Source organism: Cladophialophora carrionii, assembly GCF_000365165.1.
Source record: "Cladophialophora carrionii CBS 160.54 unplaced genomic scaffold supercont1.2, whole genome shotgun sequence".
Taxonomy (NCBI): domain Eukaryota; kingdom Fungi; phylum Ascomycota; class Eurotiomycetes; order Chaetothyriales; family Herpotrichiellaceae; genus Cladophialophora; species Cladophialophora carrionii.
Genome location: NW_008481827.1, coordinates 3541580 through 3562949, shown reverse-complemented (window position 1 = coordinate 3562949; position 21370 = coordinate 3541580). Strand labels below are relative to the sequence as shown.

The 21370-nt window shown below is 54.5% G+C and overlaps 10 protein-coding genes across 10 annotated transcripts; 4 read left to right on the top strand and 6 right to left on the bottom strand.

Moving 5' to 3' along the window:
• Positions 1 to 800: 800 nt before the first annotated feature.
• On the bottom strand, positions 801 to 1419 carry G647_03352 (uncharacterized protein; the record flags this gene model as incomplete). Its single annotated transcript, XM_008727697.1, has 2 exons — positions 801 to 1288; positions 1347 to 1419. 2 exons carry the CDS (start codon positions 1417 to 1419, stop codon positions 801 to 803), a joined length of 561 nt encoding a protein of 186 aa, XP_008725919.1.
• A 324-nt stretch (positions 1420 to 1743) lies between these two features.
• G647_03351 (uncharacterized protein) lies at positions 1744 to 3762 on the top strand (the record flags this gene model as incomplete). The annotated part of the gene is made up of 2 exons (XM_008727696.1): positions 1744 to 1910; positions 1965 to 3762. 2 exons carry the CDS (start codon positions 1744 to 1746, stop codon positions 3760 to 3762), a joined length of 1965 nt encoding a protein of 654 aa, XP_008725918.1.
• Positions 3763 to 4107: 345 nt separating this feature from the next.
• On the bottom strand, positions 4108 to 5922 carry G647_03350 (uncharacterized protein; the record flags this gene model as incomplete). Its single annotated transcript, XM_008727695.1, has 1 exon — positions 4108 to 5922. The coding sequence occupies one exon, from the start codon at positions 5920 to 5922 to the stop codon at positions 4108 to 4110; it is 1815 nt and encodes a 604-aa protein (XP_008725917.1).
• Positions 5923 to 6722: 800 nt separating this feature from the next.
• G647_03349 (uncharacterized protein) lies at positions 6723 to 6983 on the top strand (the record flags this gene model as incomplete). The annotated part of the gene is made up of 1 exon (XM_008727694.1): positions 6723 to 6983. One exon carries the CDS (start codon positions 6723 to 6725, stop codon positions 6981 to 6983), a length of 261 nt encoding a protein of 86 aa, XP_008725916.1.
• Positions 6984 to 7104: 121 nt separating this feature from the next.
• Positions 7105 to 8602, bottom strand: G647_03348 (uncharacterized protein; the record flags this gene model as incomplete). Its single annotated transcript, XM_008727693.1, has 3 exons — positions 7105 to 7524; positions 7578 to 7784; positions 7856 to 8602. The coding sequence occupies 3 exons, from the start codon at positions 8600 to 8602 to the stop codon at positions 7105 to 7107; spliced, it is 1374 nt and encodes a 457-aa protein (XP_008725915.1).
• A 1596-nt stretch (positions 8603 to 10198) lies between these two features.
• Positions 10199 to 11795, top strand: G647_03347 (uncharacterized protein; the record flags this gene model as incomplete). The annotated part of the gene is made up of 2 exons (XM_008727692.1): positions 10199 to 11288; positions 11344 to 11795. 2 exons carry the CDS (start codon positions 10199 to 10201, stop codon positions 11793 to 11795), a joined length of 1542 nt encoding a protein of 513 aa, XP_008725914.1.
• Positions 11796 to 12333: 538 nt separating this feature from the next.
• On the bottom strand, positions 12334 to 13719 carry G647_03346 (uncharacterized protein; the record flags this gene model as incomplete). The annotated part of the gene is made up of 1 exon (XM_008727691.1): positions 12334 to 13719. One exon carries the CDS (start codon positions 13717 to 13719, stop codon positions 12334 to 12336), a length of 1386 nt encoding a protein of 461 aa, XP_008725913.1.
• A 702-nt stretch (positions 13720 to 14421) lies between these two features.
• G647_03345 (uncharacterized protein) lies at positions 14422 to 15735 on the top strand (the record flags this gene model as incomplete). The annotated part of the gene is made up of 2 exons (XM_008727690.1): positions 14422 to 14572; positions 14624 to 15735. 2 exons carry the CDS (start codon positions 14422 to 14424, stop codon positions 15733 to 15735), a joined length of 1263 nt encoding a protein of 420 aa, XP_008725912.1.
• A 541-nt stretch (positions 15736 to 16276) lies between these two features.
• G647_03344 (uncharacterized protein) lies at positions 16277 to 19192 on the bottom strand (the record flags this gene model as incomplete). The annotated part of the gene is made up of 3 exons (XM_008727689.1): positions 16277 to 16882; positions 16930 to 19019; positions 19075 to 19192. The coding sequence occupies 3 exons, from the start codon at positions 19190 to 19192 to the stop codon at positions 16277 to 16279; spliced, it is 2814 nt and encodes a 937-aa protein (XP_008725911.1).
• Positions 19193 to 20060: 868 nt separating this feature from the next.
• On the bottom strand, positions 20061 to 20478 carry G647_03343 (uncharacterized protein; the record flags this gene model as incomplete). Its single annotated transcript, XM_008727688.1, has 2 exons — positions 20061 to 20404; positions 20463 to 20478. The coding sequence occupies 2 exons, from the start codon at positions 20476 to 20478 to the stop codon at positions 20061 to 20063; spliced, it is 360 nt and encodes a 119-aa protein (XP_008725910.1).
• Positions 20479 to 21370: the final 892 nt, after the last annotated feature.

Sequence of the window (21370 nt, the reverse complement as noted above, 5' to 3'; positions counted from 1 at the left end):
AAGCGAGCCGAAATGGTCAACCCTATATGTTTGGACATCCGCCATTCGAGGATTTCTGCCGGAAAAGCTATCGTCGAGTGTTTTGCTTAAGCCTTTTGGCAGCACCGGCAGTTGGGACAGTCTCCCATGCGTATAACTGCAAATAGGACTCGACCATCGACGTCTGAAGCGTGGACCAGTGTGAATTCGCCTGATGGCTGTTACCGAGCACTGTGATCGCAAGAAATGGCTCAATCTCTCGTGCTTGACCGTTGGTCGTCGATCAGATTGGGCGTGTAGTCGCCAGCCATAGATCTTGCATCAATGATTGCGAGTCTGCCGGGAGATGGGGCAAGTCATTCCGCAGGTGAGGTTGCGGTGATGGCGGCTTGTTACAGATCCCCGAGGGAACGCCACTGACACAGAGGGCGTTTCATCATTTCAACAGTATTCCACCTTCTGAACACAGCGCGCCATGGATATCTGATAGTCGAGACAAGAGCTTCTTGAGCACAATAGCGTTGGTTGCCAATGAGAGATCATCTTCACTACTGCAAGCGTGTCATTCTCAAATGTGGTCCTTCGGGACTTTACCAAACAAGTCCTTGTAAAAGGTTATAAATAAAACCTGGTGGTTCGAGTCCGCGGTGAGGTCGCTCCAAAAAGAGCTGTGAGATAGGTGAAATGACACAGGCAGCGAATCGACAATCTTCGGAGCTGAAACCGATTCGTCTTAACGCCAGTATCTACCGCGTCGAGTTGTAGTAGCGTGGCGAGGTCACAGATAGCTCGTTGGCTCACACGTGGAAGGTCCCGGGGGCTCATCGTTTCGAGGCACCAGGGGACCAGGCCTCGGGCGTCCAGGTCGATCCAGGATTTGTAGCCGTCTCTTTTGCTTTTTCTAATTGGCTTTCATTACTGTCGATGTGATTCTTCATCTTTTCTCCCTGCGGTGACTGCTTGGGATGCTTTTGGGCCTCAATCCTGGCCAGCAACGGATCGCCAGCAAGTGCAACGGTCGCTGCTGGCTTTGGCTTTTCAATGTATTTGGCCTTTGCAGCCCATCTCTCATCGGCTAGCCTCGCCCCGAGCTTGAGCTGGGCCTGTCTCTGGACATCTGCTGCCTGCTCTTGCAGTGTGGGAGCGTCATAGCGAGTGTAGCGGAGCCACTGGTGCCACTGAGGCGAGATCTGAACGTCTGAGAGTGAAGAAAGAGTAGCTCGACGGCTACCTTTGACCATGCGCCGCCATCGACCGTGATTGATTTGATCTCTGAACTCCCAGAAGGTGTTGCCGTACAGGTCTTGCCCTGTCGGAATGTCAGTTGACCTTCGCTTCCAACCTCTATCCACTTCGAATGCACGTACCGACCAAGAACCTCTTTCTCCATGGCAAACGGAGCATTTTCCATCTCAGCCATAGATCTCGAATTGCCCCCATCTTCTTGAGCGCTTCGCGAGCCGCAGGACTGGGAGGTTGGCTTGGGTGCAGTCATAAAATCATCATTGCACAAGCAGGAAGCTTGCATAATTCTTGGGGTCGACGTCAACCTGCATGTAAGGCCCCGGTCACACATCTCACATCCGTCTCATCCCCACCACACCCACACGGCCATCGTCTTCACGCATCACTGTATTACACGCGGTGGTCGCCTTGTTCGCTACTGAGGGCAGTCGCTGGCTGATCGCTCTACGGCGCTTCCCATTCACCTCGCCTGCGCTCACACCCTTGCTTCTGCGGCCATCACCAGCAGCAGCAGCAACGATGGCTTCCGTGACGAGTTTGGACCAGGACATGCGCAAACTGCGCTTGGAGCGGTACACTCCAGGCGCTGCCAATGAGGTGCGGAACTGGATCGAAAGCACACTCGGAGAGCGACTGGCTCCGGGGGACTTGATGGAAGCACTGAAAGACGGTGTGGCTCTGTGCAAGTAAGCGATGCACATGAACATGGCAGTGAGGTGCTGACCGTATCTTTCTTCCAGACTCGTCAATTTGGCTGTCGCACCAAACATATCGGGTGTCAGATACAAGCAATCCAACATGCCTTTTGTGCAAATGGAGAATATCTCGCACTTCCTGACTGCTTGCGAGAAGCCGCCATTGAATCTTCCGTCCCACGATCGATTTCTTACGGTCGACCTCTACGACTCCAAAGACCCTGCTCAGGTCCTGCAATGCATCGCCGCGTTCAGCCGCCGAGCGAACCAGCTGAATCCACTGAACTTCCCCACCACCTTGGGAGCGAAGAGCAAATCCGCCATGAGTCCTCAAGGAACAGGCTCCAGCGCCCCAAGATCTCCAGCCTATACGACCACCGCAAGCTCGAGACCACGAGGTACAAGTAACGCAGCCCCCGATAGCCCATCCATCACCTTCAACCCCCTCAACAAAGCCGCCTACTCCGGCCGCGTAAGCCCGTCCAAGAATACTCTCGGCCGAGGGGGGTTGGCCTACGGCGGTCCAGTCAGCAGCTGGAGTTCCAAGGACGATGAAGGCAAGACAGCTCCAGCATGGAACATCCATCAATATGGCTATATGGGTGGCGCAAGCCAGGGCAACCAGGGCGTTGCGTTTGGTGCCAGACGGCAAATCACTTCTGCTGCGCCCAACGTCCCCAGCCTGGCCGAGAAAGAGAAACGTCTCAGAGAAGAAGCGGAGCGAAAACGGCAAGAACAAGAAGAACAGGAAAGGCGACAACGTGCGCAGCGTGAGGCAGAAGAACAACAGGCCAGACTAGAAGAGGAGCGCAGGTGGGCCCTAGAGACTCAACGGGTAAGAGAGCGAGAAGCCGCTGAACAACGAGCTGCAGAACAGCAGCGTCTTCAAGAGGAAGACCGAGTGCGCCGTGAAGAACAGCGTAGGAAAGAATTGCAGTACGAACTTGAGCGCGACCGTGAAGCCCAAGATGCGGCTGAGCGCGAGGCCCGCATGGCGCACACCAGAGGCCAGCAACGGACCGTCAGCGATGCCCGTCTCAACGGGCAATTCCTCAGCCAGTATCAAACCGACCAGACCAGGGCTACTGCTGATCCACCCCCAGCCGCCAAACCCATCGTGCAGCAGCAGACGGCCGAGAGCCAGCGCATTGCGGAACTTGAGCGGCAACTGGAAGAGATGAAGGCGCAACAAAGACAATCTCAGTCGACTCGGTCAGGTCCATCTCAGCCTTCAGACACCGAGTCAGACCCTGCTGCTCCTGCTTTACCAAGCAGACCTCGACCCGGAGAGACCAGTCATGAAGACGACTGGTCGGCTTCTGAGCGGGACTACTTGAAGCAGGAATGGCAGAAGAACCAAGATCAAGCCCCACCGAAGCCACCACGGCCCGAGGCTCCTCCGTCGTCTCGTCCTCTGCCCGACCCAGCAGCATATCAAGCCGGCGCGAATCGAACGGACCGATATCTCGCCACGAATGCTGCTCCATCTGCACCCAACGTCAGCTCTCACCGCCCGCAAGACTTCTCGACCACGACCGAAGTCGACCTCGAGAATCAGCGCCGGATACAGTCTCAACAACGCACCAAAGCCGGCGGTTGGGCCTCGAAGTCTCTTCTTGAAAGAGAAATGGAACGCGAGCGAGAACGGCAGCGAGAGTGGGAAGAATCACAGCGGGATACGGCTTCGCGCGCACGGGACATCCGAGAAGGAAGTGCGCCGGGCCATACTTGGGATGTTCATCAGTACGGCTATATGGGTGGCGATAGTCAGAATCGAGGCGGCCCAGGGCTTGGTGTTGGAGGTGCCAGACGACAAATCATCGGACCGCGACCTCCACCTTAGGATCTTCGTGTCCCGGAGGCGTGCTTGTGTGAGCGGAGATCTGTATTTGCAATCATTTGTGGAAGGCTTTAAGATACATGATATCCCGAGCAAGCGTTAGATGGAGGCATCAGTGAGCGCGATGGATATCGAGAGAGGACTGAACGCAGCAAGCTATTCGAATTGCTTGTCCGTTACGAGCCCTCGACCGGGCCTCCAGCCGCGCATCTATAAAACGTACCCCATCACTTTGAACACTAGTGAAAGCCACGGTCATGCAAGGCTTCCACGGACCAGGTAGTAGCCACCAGTCTCTACCGACTGCCGTGTTGCGGCTCTTCATGCTCTTTCAACGCCTTTGCTGTCTTAGAGACCAGCGCGCTTGATGCTCGTCGTGTCTGTCTGCCCGTCCAACCCCTCCACGATCTTCGATATCCTCTCACCACTCTCAACAAGCCACTGCCATGCCACGGCATCTTCGCCTTGTCTCCTCTTCCCCCTTTCCTTCTTGGGCCCTTTCTTTCCCGCGCGATCTACAACATTATTCACCCTCCGCTCTACTCCCTCCGCCACAGAGGCCAGCAAGGAAGGGGTCTTCTTTAAGGCTCCCACACTCGCGAGCGTACGTGTCAGTGACTCCAACAGGATGGAAACCCGTGCGTTCGCATCGGCGCTGTTCTTACTCGCCGCAAACCGGAGATACTGTTCCTCGAGTTTGCTTTGTGAGAGGAGCACCGCCGCCCTGTGTCTGCTCGGGGCGGAATGTTCCAGCATGCGCTGGAGGATGGACTCGCACAAGCCCGTCAATGTCGTGGCATCGAATGGATTGGACGGGGATGGGAGGACTACTTGGGCGAAGACCGGCAAGGACAAAGGCCGAACAAACTCGACGAAGAGAATAAAGAGTTCTTCCAAGTCCGGAAAAGTGGTCGGCGATGTGGCTGTTAGCGTGTCGTGCGCGGAGACCCACGTCAGAAGACGCAACAGGCGGAGGCGGAGGAGTATGGAGGATGGGTCGCCGAGAGTTGGTGCTGAGGAAGAAGACGTGTCTCCTTCTGCATCGGTATAGGCACTTCTTAGACTGCCGTTGCTGCTTCGTGGCGTCACCCTCTTGGCTGAAGGTGTCCTCGTCCTTGTGCCTGTCCTCAATCGCTTCGGACGTCGTCCACCCCCCACGGCGCTCGTGGTATCACCATTATCTGCAGCCCCGTCAGAGACATCTTCATCCTCCTGACCAAGGTAGTCGCCGTAGAAATCTTGATCGATATTGACATGCTCCTGCTTTTCAAGTTTCTTGGCTGTGCCATCTTCCTGCTTCGGCTCTTTCAACTCGTGGGCGAAGATCTCTCGGAACTCGGCAATTGAGCGTGCGCTCCCGTCGGCGAATATTGCGCGAATGATTCTCCTCTGCCGCGCGTGTCCGCTTGACGCCAGTTCGATATACTGCCATAGCAAGGACTCTTCCGGCGAGGGACTTTCTCCGGTAGTGCGGATACGCCAGTCCGTCTCTATCACGTCGACCAGATACTCAAGTAGAAGACGGTAATGAGTCCAGCGCGAGGCATACATCCCTGGTAAACACGCGCAGTTGAATGCCCAGCCGACAAGTTGCCAAAAATCCTCGGCCCGGTTCCAGAGGCTGTGCGAGCGGGCGTAGGTCGTATTGAGCTTGTCATCACCAAAACCGTTCTCACTTTCGCCATCCTCGTCCTCGTCGCTCGCTCGATTATCAGTCCGCCGCGAAAAGCGAAGGTCAAATTTGTGAAAGGTGAATGCCGCGGCGAAGTTGGCATTGACGGGCCCGACGAGGGACTGGATTAGTTTGAGCAATCGTAGAGCAGCGTTTGCCTGATTCCACTTTTCACGCTCGTTGGTCCTTGTTGTCGTGCTTGGATGGACGGCAAGCGTGGCCGCCAACGCGAGGTGAGAGGCGGGCGGGATTGTCACGGGCGCCGAAGCGTTGACAGAGAAAGTGTTGTTGCCTGTGACGGAGAGCAAAGTGTCGAATGCTTGGGTTAACAGTCCTTCTTCGAGGTACGTCTGAACATGCTGCGCGACTTCGAATGGAAGTTCTCTGGTTGGTCGAAATCGTTTTCCCTCTTGCGAGGCTGAACCATCTCTCGAGACGGGTTGGGTTCGTGGCGGCGAAGATAGCGGGGATGAGCGCACAGGGACCGCCATTACAAAGGATCGGCAGTCAGCTGATCGTCCGCCGCATCACTTTCGGCAGAGCGAAAAGGGATCACACGGTTGGCTTCCTGCTATTCTCTCCCGCTGTTGATGGGAAGGACAGAGGAAGTTCAGCCTCGCGTGCCTCGTGAGCCTCGACGCGGGTCAATCAGGCAGCAGAGTTGCAAGGAAAGTCTGCCGAGCCCCTTTTCCAAAGGAACCGCATTCCCTTACTCTTCCTCCATCCTTTTCAGTCCGCATTCTAAGGTCCGACAAGCACGTTGCCTCGCCGGGTATGCAAATTTCTGGGAATCATTTCCGTCCAATCCGGTCTCATAGTGGACAGAAGCGGTTGCGACAGCAGCTGGGGGTTCGCTTGCAGCAGTAGCCTCAGACAGGACGATGACTGAGCAACGTTTGCCAGGCGTCTTGTCAAAGCCGTATTCGCATTTCGCAGAGCTAGGGCTAGCTCGCTTCGATTGATGCTTCGTTCCATTGGCAGAAATTGACGGGATAGGCGAAGGCGAAAAGGGCACCCAGCAGTCCACGTTGATAGCCGAGCCGGGCGCTGTTATTTTTAGCAGCGTCTCGTCATATGGTCATGTGTGACTTGCGGTGGCTTTGATAGGGTGGCGCTCGGTTCATCACAAAGGAGGGTATATACAAGCACACAGGTGAGGCTCCGTCTCTCAACTTTAATTTCTGGAGCACATTTGAGGAACGGATAAGATTTCATCATCTCGGTGTTTACTGGACTTTCAATCTCCCCGCAACGACAATTTCAAGTTCTTCGCTTAAGGCCCGACACCAACATGGGCTTCCTCGGCGATAAATACAGAGCGTTCCAGAACTTCAAAAACGGTCGCAACCCCGACGGCTCCTCCAAGATCACCGACGAAGACATCAAGAAATACACGGGCAAAGACAGGGTCGAGTTTGACAAATTCGCAGCCAACACACCAGGGGTTGCAGGCAATCAGCATGCTGGGTCAATCACGGCAGGAGGCAATTGTGGATTGGCCAACGGCGGATATACAACCTTCGATGCTCATAAGATCCCGGGCAAGAGATAGGTCGTTACGGAGAAGATGGCAGACAAGCCACGGGAGCCATGTCCACCGGTGAGGTTCTTCAAGGTCGGCTGGGAACGACCAAAGACTGGGACCTTCCAGACAGCCTCATCCAAACGCCAAACTATAATCGCTTCAGCCTACCTGCCAGGTCTTCCGTGGCTTCCCTGCACCATTGTTCTACATCCACCTCGGCGATTTTGCCGTTTCTTTCATTGATCTCCTTCTCGATTTTAGCAAAGTCCCTGCCTATGCCTTCGGCCCGCCACTCATAACAGTCACCGATCCACCTGCTACTCTGCACAAGCCACTGCCCACGCTCCTTGCGTCGGTCATTGAACGTTGCGAATACAGCTTCGAGATCCGAGGGTGATTGGACCTGCTCGGAGGCGAGGAGTGAGCCCAGAACAGCCGAGTCCTCGATGCAGAACCCAGCCCCTGCGCCATGATGCGGCGAAGTCGCGTGCGCCGCATCTCCACATATACATATCCGCCCCTTATAGAAAGTAGGGACCGGATTGTTGCCCGTGTCGAAAATTGCCCACTTTGTGGTTGATCAGCGACTGCCTGCATTGATGTGAAATTTTGGTGACTCACCACGTCCAGGTCCGGCTTGGTTAGGTTCAGCAGTTTCATCACGTTTGAGCCGTAACCTGCAAAGTCCCTCAATGCGTCTTCTCGTTTTGCTGGCCTCGTCAGCCGGTTGAAATCTGGCCAATCTTCGGGACTGGTCCTGAAGGCCACAATATTCAACGTCTTGCCGTGATTGACAGGAAATGTCAGGACATGGCCATCTGGGCCCATCTATGTTCCAGCATGTCAGCAATGGACGCGCTTCACCTAACTCCTAGCCACATAAAGCTGCGAAGACTTACGTGCATGCAAGAGTTGACTGCCAGCTCCTCGCCAACCGCCTTGATCGCCTCATCCATGGGCGCAAGACCCCGGTAAGCGTACTTGTGCGTATAACTGGGCCTGGCACTAGGATGGTCTTTTCCAACGATGATTTGTCTGACCTTTGACTTGATACCATCGCATCCGATTACCGCGTCCGCTTCAGCCGTGGTGCCGTCTTCGAACCTCATCGACAACCTCCCGCTGTCTTTGTCCTCCTCGATATCAACAAGTTTCTTGCCAAACCGCGCAACCTCGCGCGGCAGTAGCTTGACGATCTCGTCCAAATACGCCGCGCGATGCACTCCATTCTGCCCCAAGGAGTTCCGAATCGTAAAAGCAATGTCCTGCCTCTCTTGACCAGGCTTGGGCCCCGCGTACCCGTCCAGGTAATCGAACCACACTTTCTGCTTCTCTGGCCAGACGTTGCGGGTGCAAACTTTCTCGAACGCCTCGTACACCCCCTGGTGGCAGACCTTCATGGCCTGCACGGCGTTGGGAGAGAACGAAACCCCAGCGCCGATCTCGCCGAACTGGGGCGCCTGTTCGTACACTTTCAGCGCGATGCCGCGATGGTACAACGCGATGGCGAGTGTCAGGCCGGCAATGCCACCACCAATGATGGCTACTTCGAAGTTTCTGGCTACATGGGTCGACGCGTGTTGTGAAGATGCTGCCGTCTGATCTTGCCCCACCGTGAGGTGCTCACCCATGGATTCTCCCGACATGATTTTTCAGAGTGTTTTAGTCCTCACGAGGCTTGCGTTACCTGCAACTTAGGTGACAACACACGGACCTACAGACCGTAGATATGATATACAGAAATATGTTCGAGGAAGCCGAAAAGCTTCCGCGAGGCTGTCATCCTCTATCGAGACGGATTTCCGAACCGAACCGAGCAGCATTTAGCTCGCGAACCTCGTGGTCAGGTTCGTACATCATTAAACCGAAGCGTCTGTCATCGACGACCATCGTCAGTCTCCCCTCCCCGTTCTCCGCTTCTTGCGTCCTCTTCCGAGGCCCGCTTCGGATGTGTCCCGGAACGATTTGCGGCGCGGTTTGGCAGCGGAAGCAAGTGCCTCCGTGTGCCCTTGATCGCCTACGTCGTCCAACGGCGGTATTTGCCTCTACACCAGGAGGAGGGGAGTCACTCAGTGAATTGACCGACGCTATGGGCGACAGAAGTACCGGTCGACGCTAATAACGAGGGTGAGCAGGTACAGAAGTGGGCCTGTCCGAGATGGGAGGGAAGAAAAGGAGCATACAGTAACCAAGCGTCTAAGGTCATTACTGGGTCGGCAGGAGTGATACACATGCATTATTGAACAACACGACACAATGTTCTCGCAGTGCGCTGCCCATCGACCGCCTGTCCTCTGCAATGACAGTGACAGGAAGCCCCATATCTCCTTCGTGGAGTTCCCAATAGCCATTATGCATACTACCACCAGCGACAATGAGCGGCAAAGCCCGAAGCAGCTGCGCGGAGTTGGAGGACGATCTACGTGCCACCACGGCATAGGCCCGGTACCAAGCCTGACAAACGTACCAGAGTACAATGAGATGGTTCAAGCGCTCCAAAACGAGGACTTCGACGAGATGTTCCAGCGCCCAACTCGAGGGAGCACATTACTGGCAGACTTTGCCACGACTCTTGAGGGACGAAACTCCTTTGAAGCTGATCTGACGGCAACTTGTATCATCGCTGGAGGCTCTTGCCTGCGTCAGGGACGCCTCTCACCAGTGTCAACGACATGGAAGCCACCTACCTCTGAGTCAAGGTAGATTGGAAAACCTAAGGTAAGTGGGACAAAAGGCCAAGCCAAAACATCCCATTTCACCAACTTGCCTCCCCGTAGCTGCTCGGGCTAAGCATTGTATAGAATGGTGCAGTTTTCTTCCACGAGGTTCACGAGGTCTTACAAAGTCCATCCTTGTCTGTCTCTGCACTCAGTGCTCATACTTTAACCAATGCGGTCTCTTAGATTGATTCACATGTTAGCCTTGACCCTTGTCGCTAGGAAAAGTACTGCACCCTGGAGAGGGGCATGTGGTTCCTTCGAGCAGCTTGCGAGGGTGAAGCTCGCATCGCTAACACTGATGATTTGCTTGCAACTCTCTTTCTGCATCTCCGCTACTGCTGTGTGACCTTGGCGGTCTTTTCGCCTCGATGCCCAGAACAAAGGACATGACCTATGCACAAGATTCCGCCACATGCGGAGATATTAAGCACGAGATGTATCCCCGAAGTCTGATCCGGAGAATCGTGCGAACCGCCTACAGATACACAATGTTGCCGTCAAAGGACGTCGTCGACGTTACAGATGCCGAACCCTCAGCTGATGGACTCAGCGGGAGGGAGGACGCTACCCGCGCTGATAGCATTTGGAGTCGAGATAGGTCAGTTGGCTTCTCTGTACCCGTATGTCGACGACCCCCACAAACACATTCTCGTCCTCAGGTTCTGCGGCGCCCTCGCGTACAATTTCGTCGGCTTTGTCCTTCCAGCGTTGTACGGCACTCTGTCCAAGCTATGGGTAGCTAAAATCGACGCGTCCATGGTCGCCACCGTGGACTCATACACGTACATTGGCGTCGTCGCCGAAGTCATCAACGAGGGTCTGCCCCGAGCCGCGTGGGTGATTATCGGTGACAAGGCATCGCGTTCGCTGTCATCGCGGATCGGCCTTACACAAACATTGATCGTCTTCCAGAGCATAATGGGTCTGCTGGTCAGCGTCGTCATTCTAGGCGCCGCTAAACAGTTTGCCTCCGGCTTTGTACCCGAGGAAGTCCGTACTGCAAGCTTGACATACGTCCGCATCAGTTCGTTCTCAGTCTTTAGCGCAGCGTTGGAGACTGCCGTCAGCAATGCTACGAGAGCGCTCGACCATCCTGACGTGCCCTTCCTCATCGCCGCGACACGCTTCGCCATCAACATACTCCTGGATTTGCTGATCATTTCAAACTTCCACGTCGGATCCTTCACGCCCTCGGTGAACACCCAGGCAGGCATTCGCCTCGGATGTGACTTTGCAGCCGCCTTTGCCGGCTTGACGTACTTCATCCTGATTGTTTGGAGACTCCAGACCAAGCATGGCCTCATTGAGAAAATGCCACGTCCCAGCCTCAAGGCGTTTGGAGTGCTTCTCCGACCAGGTATCCTTACCTTCGCGGAGTCGGCCGTCCGGAATACATTCTACCTGTGGCTCGTCAGCAACATTGTGTCCATGGGCTCTGACTATGCAACGGCATGGGGAGTCTTCAACACAATCCGCTGGGGCCTTGTAATGGTCCCGGTCCAGACGCTGGAGGCCACTTCGAACGCCTTCACCGGGCATAGATGGGGTGAGTGGCGGAAGGAAGTCGGCGTCGACTTAGACAAGGCGAAAGCCAGCTGGAAGCAGATCAGAGGTACACGGATCTCATTGTTAGATTCTGGAGGGCCTGACTGACACCTCGTTTGTAGACATCGCAACCCCTGCTCTGACCTCCGCAGCCATCGTCCTCACAATCGAGGTTCCCCTGTGTATCTTTCTCTCACTTTTCGGCTGCAAACCGTTCGCAAATTACCTCTCCAGCTCAGACACTGTGGCATCCATCACGGCCCATATGTGGCGCACCATAGATTGGTGCTACATCTTCTATGCACTGAGTACGGAGCTCGCGACAATCCTGTTGTCGACTGTACCGAGGTGGTATCTGTATCAGTCACTGGTGTCAAACGTCTTCTACGTTCTGCCGTGGGCGATCGTATGCCAGGTGGCGAACCTGAACGCCAGTGATGCCTGGGGCTATCACGCATTCGTCTTCGGGGGCAGCCTTGTATTTAGCTTCTTTGACGTGCTGCTGTTCGTCGGGCTGTGGACGTGGAGGCTGAGTCGTGGAACACTGAACTTTGACAAGGTGCGATTGGTGTAGAGCGTGCCTGAAGCGACGGAATGGCCTGCTCGACGGTGGGCGTCAGGGCGCAGCAGCTGCGTGAGCTCTTCACGAGGGAGGTGCCTTCAACTTTCCGACCATGGTTTGTACCGTATCTCGTTCTCTTTTGACAGTCAGTCGGCCTATTCACTTCTCGACGTTCTGACACTTCATTCCGTCACTTCGATCATTGCCTTCGTCTTCCTGGCCCAAAGCCGCTTTCGCACTGGTATTCTTCACGGTCGTTTTCACCACCTTGCATTTCTGCACTTCCGTCATGGCAGTACACATGCATTTGCCTCTAGAATTTCAAAATACTCGGCCCCGCAATTGTATAGCCCGAGAGGCCTCGAGGGACTACCTACCGCTGTTGGTCTGTCTCTCAACGGCCACGTCTGGAAAGATGAAACTCACCTTTGCCAAAGGACACCACAAGGACCGGAGCAAATGAGAGTGATTAAATATTGGGATTACGGCTGGCAAGCTAGTATCCATGAGCAGTCACCGGTCCGCGCGGAAGTGTCATTCCTCCCTATATTTATATACCTTCTCTCACAGCTTGGGACCCACCGCGTAGTGTTAACGTAGTTTGATGTCCGGCTTCAGTCCCTTCCCCTATTGCGCTTGCTATCCTTCTCAAGGCCTCCTCAAGGTAAGGTCTGGGATGGGTGAAGACAATGCGAAACAATCCCGGCGTCTCTGCACCGAAGTATGACCCGCTCCCCAGAAACACTTTACTACTCATGAGCGATTGCATGATCTCGTCGGCCATTGCGTCGGTGACCTCGGCTGCGCCACGTTCGGGGTGTCGGTCCAGATACGCCCGCCCAAGATCCAGCCAGATGAAGAACGCGGCATTTGCGCCTGGCGCATAGGGTATCTTATGCTTGTTGAGGAAGTCTACGACGAAACTGAACGTATCGGCCAACCGTTCCTGATTCTCCCGGATGAAGTCGTCAACCCAATCATCGTTTTCGAGCATGTTTGCCGCAATGTGCTCGGCGGCTGACGATGCGTACGAGTAGATCGCGACCTCCAGAAGCGCCCGGTGAAACGCTTCATTGTGTTGCGAGATGACGTATCCCACCCTCAACCCGTTGGCCCCGAAATCCTTGCTCATACCCCAGAGCACGTGGACGAGGGATGGATTGATAATGCCTCTTGTGGGGATCGACAGGACGGAGGTGAACTCGACCGCAGGAGGCGAAGGATCGTGACGGTTGTGCCAAGTCGTGAAGGCATATATCTCGTCGCTGACTAGGTGGATCTGGTATTTCTCGCACAGCCGCATGTAGGCAATGAGGACATCCCGGGAGTAGCATCTTCCCAGTGGGTTGTGCGGCGAGCATAGCATGAGAGCTTTTGCATGGACGCCCCGGTCTTTGGCCGCGAGGAGCACCTTCTCGTACTCGCCAACGGCTTCTACACTCATAGGGTCTGTTTTTCCAAAGTCGACTGTAAGGACTTCCACGCCAGGACGGAGTGCTATGTCTGGAATGAAAGCGCGATAGTACGGTCGACCAAGGAGGTATCCATCCCCCGGGTTACAGAATGCCCAAGATGTATGCTCAATGGAGTGAGACACGCCGTTCGTAACAATGACATGTCGCATCTCAAGAGCCACAGCGGGCTTTAATCGGCGGTTGAGGAATCTCGCCACAGCGTCCCTCAAGCGGCTGGAACCCAGCGGCCCATCGCCATAAGTGAAGGCTTTCGATGGGATATCATTGCTCCTGCGAATATAAGACTCCAACTCGCCGTGCATGAGAGTGTTCTCCGCGACGCCAACATTGATATATCCATTTGGATTGGATTCGGGGTGCCACTGGTCTGCGTATATGCCCCAGAGAGGAGACTGCGAGGGCACAGCGCACTCTTGCGCGCGCTTAGAAAGAGTCGATGCAGTAGAGGCAATTGAGGACATTTCGACGGGTCAGACTTAGAACCGACATCTGCTGGGCATGCGTAGGGGGATGATACACTGCGAAGAAAGGTTACAGTACATATACTTGCCCACTGGCTTTCACGTTCGATACGCGCAGAAGGGAGAGTGCGTTGGCGGCAATCCCCAGAAGTTTGAATTTTGCCCGTCATTTTATGTGCTTGATCTGCAATGCGCCCTGTCACCTTGACGATCCTTGAACAGTTACATAGCCTGCTCGAAAGGCGCGTGCGTGTGATCTGATCATATTGGTCTAGAGAAACAGTGGCTGGAGGTTTCAGGCGTATTTTCTGCATGGAGAATCAAGATAGACGCCGTTACTAGGTTGGGCGTGGTAAGCTGGATGCTTACAGCCTTTTGTCAGAGCACTTCGAAAGAGTCGAAAAATGCCCGACGACGACAGTCTGACAGGGGAGGACTACGAGTCACGGCCAGTCACGCCAGTTTAAGTAACTGGGGGGTGGTCTAACCAATCCTGGATGAGTCCTCACGTGTCGAGGCATTCGTCCACAGTCACGTGAAAGACTGCCAGCCGCGGCGGGTTCCTGCCAAGACTTTAGCGGTGTCATTTGTTTACATCGATGAAGCATCATCACCTTGCCATCCTCGATTCTCGAACTCGACGTCCAACACTGTTTGAGATCAGACTGTGAAGCCCAAGACACCTCCACAACTCAGAACAGTATGACACCAACCATGACGCGCAAGAGGAAGTCGGAGGAGATCGAGGACCAACCTGCCGGGGCTGTCACGCCGACAGGTAGCCCAGCGCGCAAGAAGATGAGGATCACACTGCAGCAGAAGCAGGCGTTAATGGACAACCTCCAGCTTGAGAGTATGAAGATGCTGCTGCTCAGAAATTGCATCACGGCTGACATGTTTCCAGTCACTGAACGAGCGCGACAACTTCGTGCAGGATATGCTCTCCAATGCGCCGACCTTAGAGCTCGGATCGAAAGACGCGTCAACAGAATCCCTCTCACTATGCGAAAGATGACCATGAGAGAACTCATGGAACAGCACGAATCTGCACGCCCAGCCAAGGATGCGCCTCGAGCATCGCCGCCCAAGCAAAAGACATCAGTCGAGATCCCTACACCCAGACGCAAACCGCTGCCTCCTCTCCCGCAAGAACATGCCTCGACCAAGCTACCATCCCCGGCTCGGCAACAAGCTCAGCAAGCTCCTACTCGAGGCAAGAAGCGCCCGAGCTCCGAGATCCAGATCGCTTCGGACAAAGAGAACGAAAGCCACCCCGACAATCTCCCTGTGGTCAAGAACACCAAGCGCCTCAAAACCACAACCGCCCAGGCAACCAGCACCACTTCGCGGACAGCCAAACACACAACCACCTCAGTCCTGTCTCCCCGCTCCCATAACTCCCGCACCCTCCCACGCTCACCGATCAAAGACATCTACCTCCCCACCTCGCCAGCGAAAAGCATGATTGCCCGTCCAACCACGGCAATGTCTCCAGTGCGACCAACCTCGCCCTTCAAATCAGCCGCTACCGCGGCGACGTCCGCAATCTCCGCCAGCATGCACGGGATGTACGAACAAGCCAAACGCGGGGGAACCGCCACGGCTGCGAAATTCACGCGGACAGCGTCCAAGGAGAAGAAAGAAACCGCAACAGCGGCAAAGGGCCAAATGCTTCCTCCACCCAAGCCCAAGCCAAGCGCTCCGGCCTCTCCGCAACGCACGTTCTCACAAGCAAGCACGCACAGCAACTCGACCGATGTTTCTACTGCATCGAACGGGACCACCGTTGTGAAGCCCAAGCGTGGTGGCCGGACCGCCGCTGCTGTGTCGAAGACTGCCAAGAGCGCGGCCGAACCAGGGAGTCCGGTAGAGAAGAAGAAAGGAGGTGTGGCACGCGCGGCGTCGGCGGCGAAGACGGCGCTCAAGAGAAATGCAGGCACTACCGGGGCAGCAAGTAAGAAGGTCGTGGTTGCAGAGCCAGCAGCTGGAAAGAGAGTGCTGAGGAAGAGGGCATAGATTCGGAGATATGAAGGAGGACGAATAGTCGTAGTAGGGTACCGGTCTTGAGGCTGTTAGCTCGAAGCACGTCACGCACTGTTATGTCTATCCGCAGCATGGATACTCTGTATGGCGCTTGGGCTTCCTCTGATCGGGAACTGAATACAGCCTCCTACCACTTCCATGATTGAAACGAACCGACAAGAGTACTGTAGCCAATCCACAGGTTCACGTTTGTACGCATGCATTTCAATCTTTGTTCCGCATTTTTGGTGGCAGTATCTGCCGAGTTCAAGCACCTGTTGACTCCATTCCCTTGGTGGGTAGTCGCACCAGGTAAAAACACAAGTCGATAAAAGCGGTATCTGTTGTAGCAAAAACCTCACAGTCTTGGCGTTGGTCAACGACGACCGCGGCGGTGACCCATCTCACTCACCCTCTGGAGGTTTCCGGTCAGAGATGTCCAGCTTAAGATGTGTAATCCTCCATTCGCCGCCCAATGCAAGCACATACCGCGCAACAATGGCTCACTTCCTTCTTCGCCACATCAAGCCTAGTCCTAGTAGTCAAGCTCCGCACCGCCTCCAGCTTGAGCAGCTGCTGCTGCACCAGCGCTACTTCCACCGCTGGGCTGAGCATCAAGATCCTCGTAGCTCTTGATACTCCGTCCTTGAGTGGCCTCTCTGGGTCCCATGGCGTTCATCCCACCACCAGCTCCGTCACCCCACTTCCCACCTCCTCCTCCTCCACCTTGCGCGATGAAGGCTTGAGTCATACCAGGCACGAGACCTCGGATCATCCCGCCCATGTTGTTGTATCCACGTTGGCTGCCTCGTTGGTTACGGTCATAGGGCCCGGGTCGATGGCCGTATCTGCCCCCGCCACGACGGATGGGTCCGCCAGTATGGGCACCATTGCCGTTCATACCGTCGGTGTTGAAGTTGACACCAGCTACGAGAGGAGACATCATGGTGCCCATGTTCATCATAGCATTCTGACCGAAGCTCATGGTGTTCATGCCTATGTTCTGAAGGCTGAATCCGCGAGGAGTGCCATTGTTCAAATGGTGGTTCTGAGGGAGAGGGAAATGGCCATTCGAGTTTGCATCTGAACGTGACGGTGCAATATGAGACGGATCGAGAACATATGTGTTGACGAGTTGCAGCTACAGAGGGTCAGCATTCGTACAGGACAAGGCGGATCGGTACTCACATCTTTCTTGAGGGCCGAGTACCACTCGTCGTGTCTCTTTTCCACATGTTTCCGCCAGAAGTGGTCGGCCTTGAACAACTTGGTACACTCGGGCACCTTACATCGATACTTGGCTTCGTCTTCCTGCTTCACATACTTGGCAAGCTCTTCGTCTAACGCTTCTTCAACTGGCTTGCCTCCGATCTTCTTCAAGTCCACGTACTCAGGCTCGAGGATCTGCAGGATCTTCTCTTCGAAAGTCTTGACCCAGTTGAACGCTCGAACAAGCTGTTGGTCATTCTTGTTGTATTTCTGAGGTCGCTTCTCTTGGACCGGGCTGAGTGCTTCGTCGTCTGCTCCGTTTTCTTTCTTCTTGCCCGGAAAAGGTTCACCGAGGGCGCTGGCTCTGGCTGCCGCCTTGGCCGCCGTGCTCAAGCCAGCTCGCGGCCTCCGAAGATGTCCACCAGGACACTTGCGGACCAACTCGTGAACGGAATCCGACTCGAAGACGCAGAATAGACAGAAGTTGAAGACACGGCGAAGATACTCAACCATAAGATCAAGCTTCTTCTTGATGACCAGCAACTCTTCATCGTCCTGGTCATCTTCGTCTTCCTCGCCTTCTTCACCTTCCTCTTCGAATTTGATCTCGTCGTCATTATCTTCGAAAGTTGGCTTCTTGGGCTTGGGGGGAGGTTGCAGAAGACCCTGGTTTCTCATTTGTTCCACTCGAGCATCAATCTTAGCCAGACCTCCTGACGTCTCGTCCTTCCCAAGTTCAGTATCAAGCTTGGTGACCAGTCGCCTTGCGAGTTCGTAGTCCCGCTCAACTCTTTCTGGCGCAGAGAAGAGATCCCAAAGTGCCTTCTTTCGAGGCGCACTAGGCGCATTGTGGATCCCGACGTGGCAGGTAAAATCGCCTCTGACGGCATCGGTGATAGTCTTGCCATTGATGAGATCAAGAGCTTTCTGAACGGGACTGATTTTCTCAGCTGAAGGCTCCTCTTTGCCTTCTTCACCGTCCTCATCACGACCATCGCCCCGTTCGACATCTTGCATCGCGTCGACATCCTCTTCGGGAGCAGGATTCAACATAATCCAGCCAATGCGGTGGAATTTCTTGGCCGGATTTGGGTCACTAAGCGAAAGACCTTTGAAGCCACCAGCCTCTTCGCCAAGGTGTTCTTTACAGAACTCCTCAATGCGGTCTCTGCCCACGTTCGGTGCAAGAGTCTTGATGAGCAGGGCTGGTTGTTGGGAGGCTTCGTCTCGCAAGTCGCCACCTTTGGCAGGCACGAGGTCAAGAACTCCGAGCACTTCAGCGCCCCCAACGGCTTCGCCCTCTTCTTTCTCTACCATGCCACCCGCGCCGTCGCTATCATTCTTGTAGATCCCCTCAAGTGTGAATTCGTCGAATACGCCTGTCTCGATGTCTTTGACCCATTGGTCGAAACCGGGTTTTCGGGATTCCATGAGACGCTTTCGAATAGGCTCGCGGAGTTCCGGAAGATATCGCTCTTTGAACCATTCCTCGCCCTTGTGCAGCTGGACAAATTGTCTTGCCATCTTCACTTGAAATTCTTGCTTATACTGGTTGTAAGCCTGCTGGATTTGTGCACGCTCCTTATCGCGATCCTCTTTGGCTTCCCGTTCGCCTTTAACACGGTCGGATGGTCGTCTTCCACCAAGCTTGACACGCTCTTTCTCTTCTTTAACTTGCTGCTCGAATCGCCACCAATCAGCGAAGAAGCTGAAACCTGCTTGAGTGTCTAAAGCAAGAGGATTTGCCAGTGGATTAACCTTGACAACCTGCTTGTCCGGCTCTTGGCCTGGAACGTAGCGATCAATATTGGCGGCAATAGGAGATGGTGCTCTTCTGCGATCGTCTCGTTCTCTTGGGTCCCGTATGTCTCTTGCATCCCGCCCGTCTCTGGGATCTCTCGCATCTCTTGTGTCTCTGATATCTCTGGCAGCTGGTCTAGGAGCATCGTAGTAGTCATCCCGTGTGGTTCGGTCGCGTTCGCGATCTCGATCTCGGTCTGGTTGATATCGGTCGATGGCTACTGGAGAGCGGGAGCGATTGCGAGGACCAGGCCGACGTCTGTCGTTGGCTAGGTTCCAAGGTGTCAGTCATCCGCGGTAGTATATGGCTTTCGTTAGGCTTACCAGGAGATCTCCGTCTGTACGAATCGTTGCGGTCGCGGTCATAGGACTCATCGCGTCCGCGGTATCTTGGGGGTGACCTGTCGTTGGTGGGCGACCCATAGGCCTCGTATGGATTCATGTTGAGAGCGCAGTCTCAAGAATGGTCTCGAGATTGATCTTGATATCTTCAAGAGGGCAGTTACTGGTGTCAAAGCCCGATCACGCGTTTATGTCATTTGAGGAATTGCGACCCAGCGGAGGGCGCAGTAACCTCAGGTTCAGGTTTGATCGCTTTCGAACCGTTGACACGTCGAGGTAGGATAGCTAAGAATAAACATGGCAGAGGTTAGACTTGCGTGGAATCGAGATGAACCGAGGGGCAGCTTCGAAGAGTAATGAAGAGTCATGATCAAAGACAGAAGTAGTATCGCAGGCATAGAAGCCGCCTATTTGAGAGTAGAGTAGAACGCAGCCAACAGATAGTAACAGTGTAGACTGGTCTGAGCCAACCGGGGATTGAGAGGATGAAGTGAGCGCCCGCTGAATGTTGGCGGCAGGATGAATGAGGAACAGAGGTAAGGTAGTGAGCTTACAAGATTCGAAGCAAGAGAGCTGGTCGCACACTGATATCGCAACGGAGCAACAGTGTTGATGATGGATATGAGCAGCTGGAGGATTGAGATCCGCGGCGTGAAACCCTCGCGCAACGATGCTGAGGCGCTCGGCGAGGCGCAGGGCATCTTCAGATAAAGCGCCTGATTGGTGGTTGCGATGGGCACAATGGGGAAACTCTGCCGGACAACTCAGACTCGGCAGAGATCGTTTGTCTGGCGCTACTGTACGTATACAAGTGTCTACAGGGACGTGAGAGTACAGAAGAGGAACAGAAAACCGCAGAATATTCAGGACGAGACAAGACAACTCGTGGGGATCCGTACATCATGTGAATAGCATCCCTAGGCTGTCCAGAGCGATGAAGTATCACTCCCACTGTGTTCACTTTTGCCTCATCGCCGAACATGTTCGCCCTTGGGCATGCCCTTATCATTCCATTCCTTGAGCAGTTCCCAATCCCTCTCATCCAGAGCGGGATCATCGGTGCCGTACCTCGCAACGAGGAGACCCGACAGACTACCACTCTTCCTGGCTGCCATCGAGCCAGGTCGTGCCCCAGGTGGATCGACCCAGCCGTTCTCAACGAGGATCTTGTCGCGGTTTTCAATGGAGATGTCGTCGGTGAAACGCTTGAGGAAATCCAAACTGGCTTGGTCAAAAACACAATCTTCGGTACCGTGTAAGTTGATGACAGAACAGGCGAGTTTGTGGTCGCGAATCTGCTCCGCAGTGTCCCCTAGGATACGGTCAGTCGGACGTGAGATTGAAGTGAGATTGAAGTGACTTGCAAGTACTCTTGGTGTACGACATTCTACTCACGTAGATTACTTGAGATTAAGGCGCGTGTTTGTCGCAGAAGCAGGAATGAGATTGTGACTGCGACCCTTATTATATGTTCTCAGCTACCGCACTGTTTCGTCGTCACCAGAGAGACGGTCGCTTTACCAATCACAAGTCTGCAGTCTGCAGCATCTGCAAACTCTTATGCAGGGCCCAAGGCCCCGAAGCGCCATTCCACCACTGATGATAGGTATGCCTCCACCACTCGAATCTACCGAGTTCTATTCACGCTGAGCACTTGCTATCGTACCGGCCGCGGTCTCCCCAATGCCCGCCAGTACGGCTGAAGGGGTGGTATCCGCGATGTCTTCAATCTCCTGAGCCTTTATCCCACGGAGGTAGTGACCTTGAGCTCTCAGCTCAATGCATTCACTGCACCTCGCCTCCCGATATGATGATATCTCCTGGAAACAAGCAAGCCGTGGAATGAGTCGCCAAGCGAAGCTCCTATCCTTGACAACTTTTTGGCTTCGAGGGCTCATCGATGGGGTTGGGCTGTTCGGTGATCTTTACGACATGGACATTAATTACCATCTTTGAGCAATGCGGTGGCGCCAAGATGTTAACTCATTTACGCAAGGACGTATACTTCTTGAGCACGGATGGCGAGCCGGATAAGCCTTGTCAGGCGAAGGCGGCTGCAGGGCAAAACGACACTGCGTGAAGCGCGTTTAAAAAGTTGTTGCGCCTTCTGTATGTCACATACCCTGCGGCATTGAAATTGAGAAGTTCGGTTGTTGCAACAGCAGTATAAATCTATGAGAAACCTATGCTACGTTACTGCATGGCGCGAGAAGATGGCTTCGGGCGTGATTCAAGTAGATGTTCTCTCCGCCCCGGAAAGTCGCCGAATGAAAAGTGG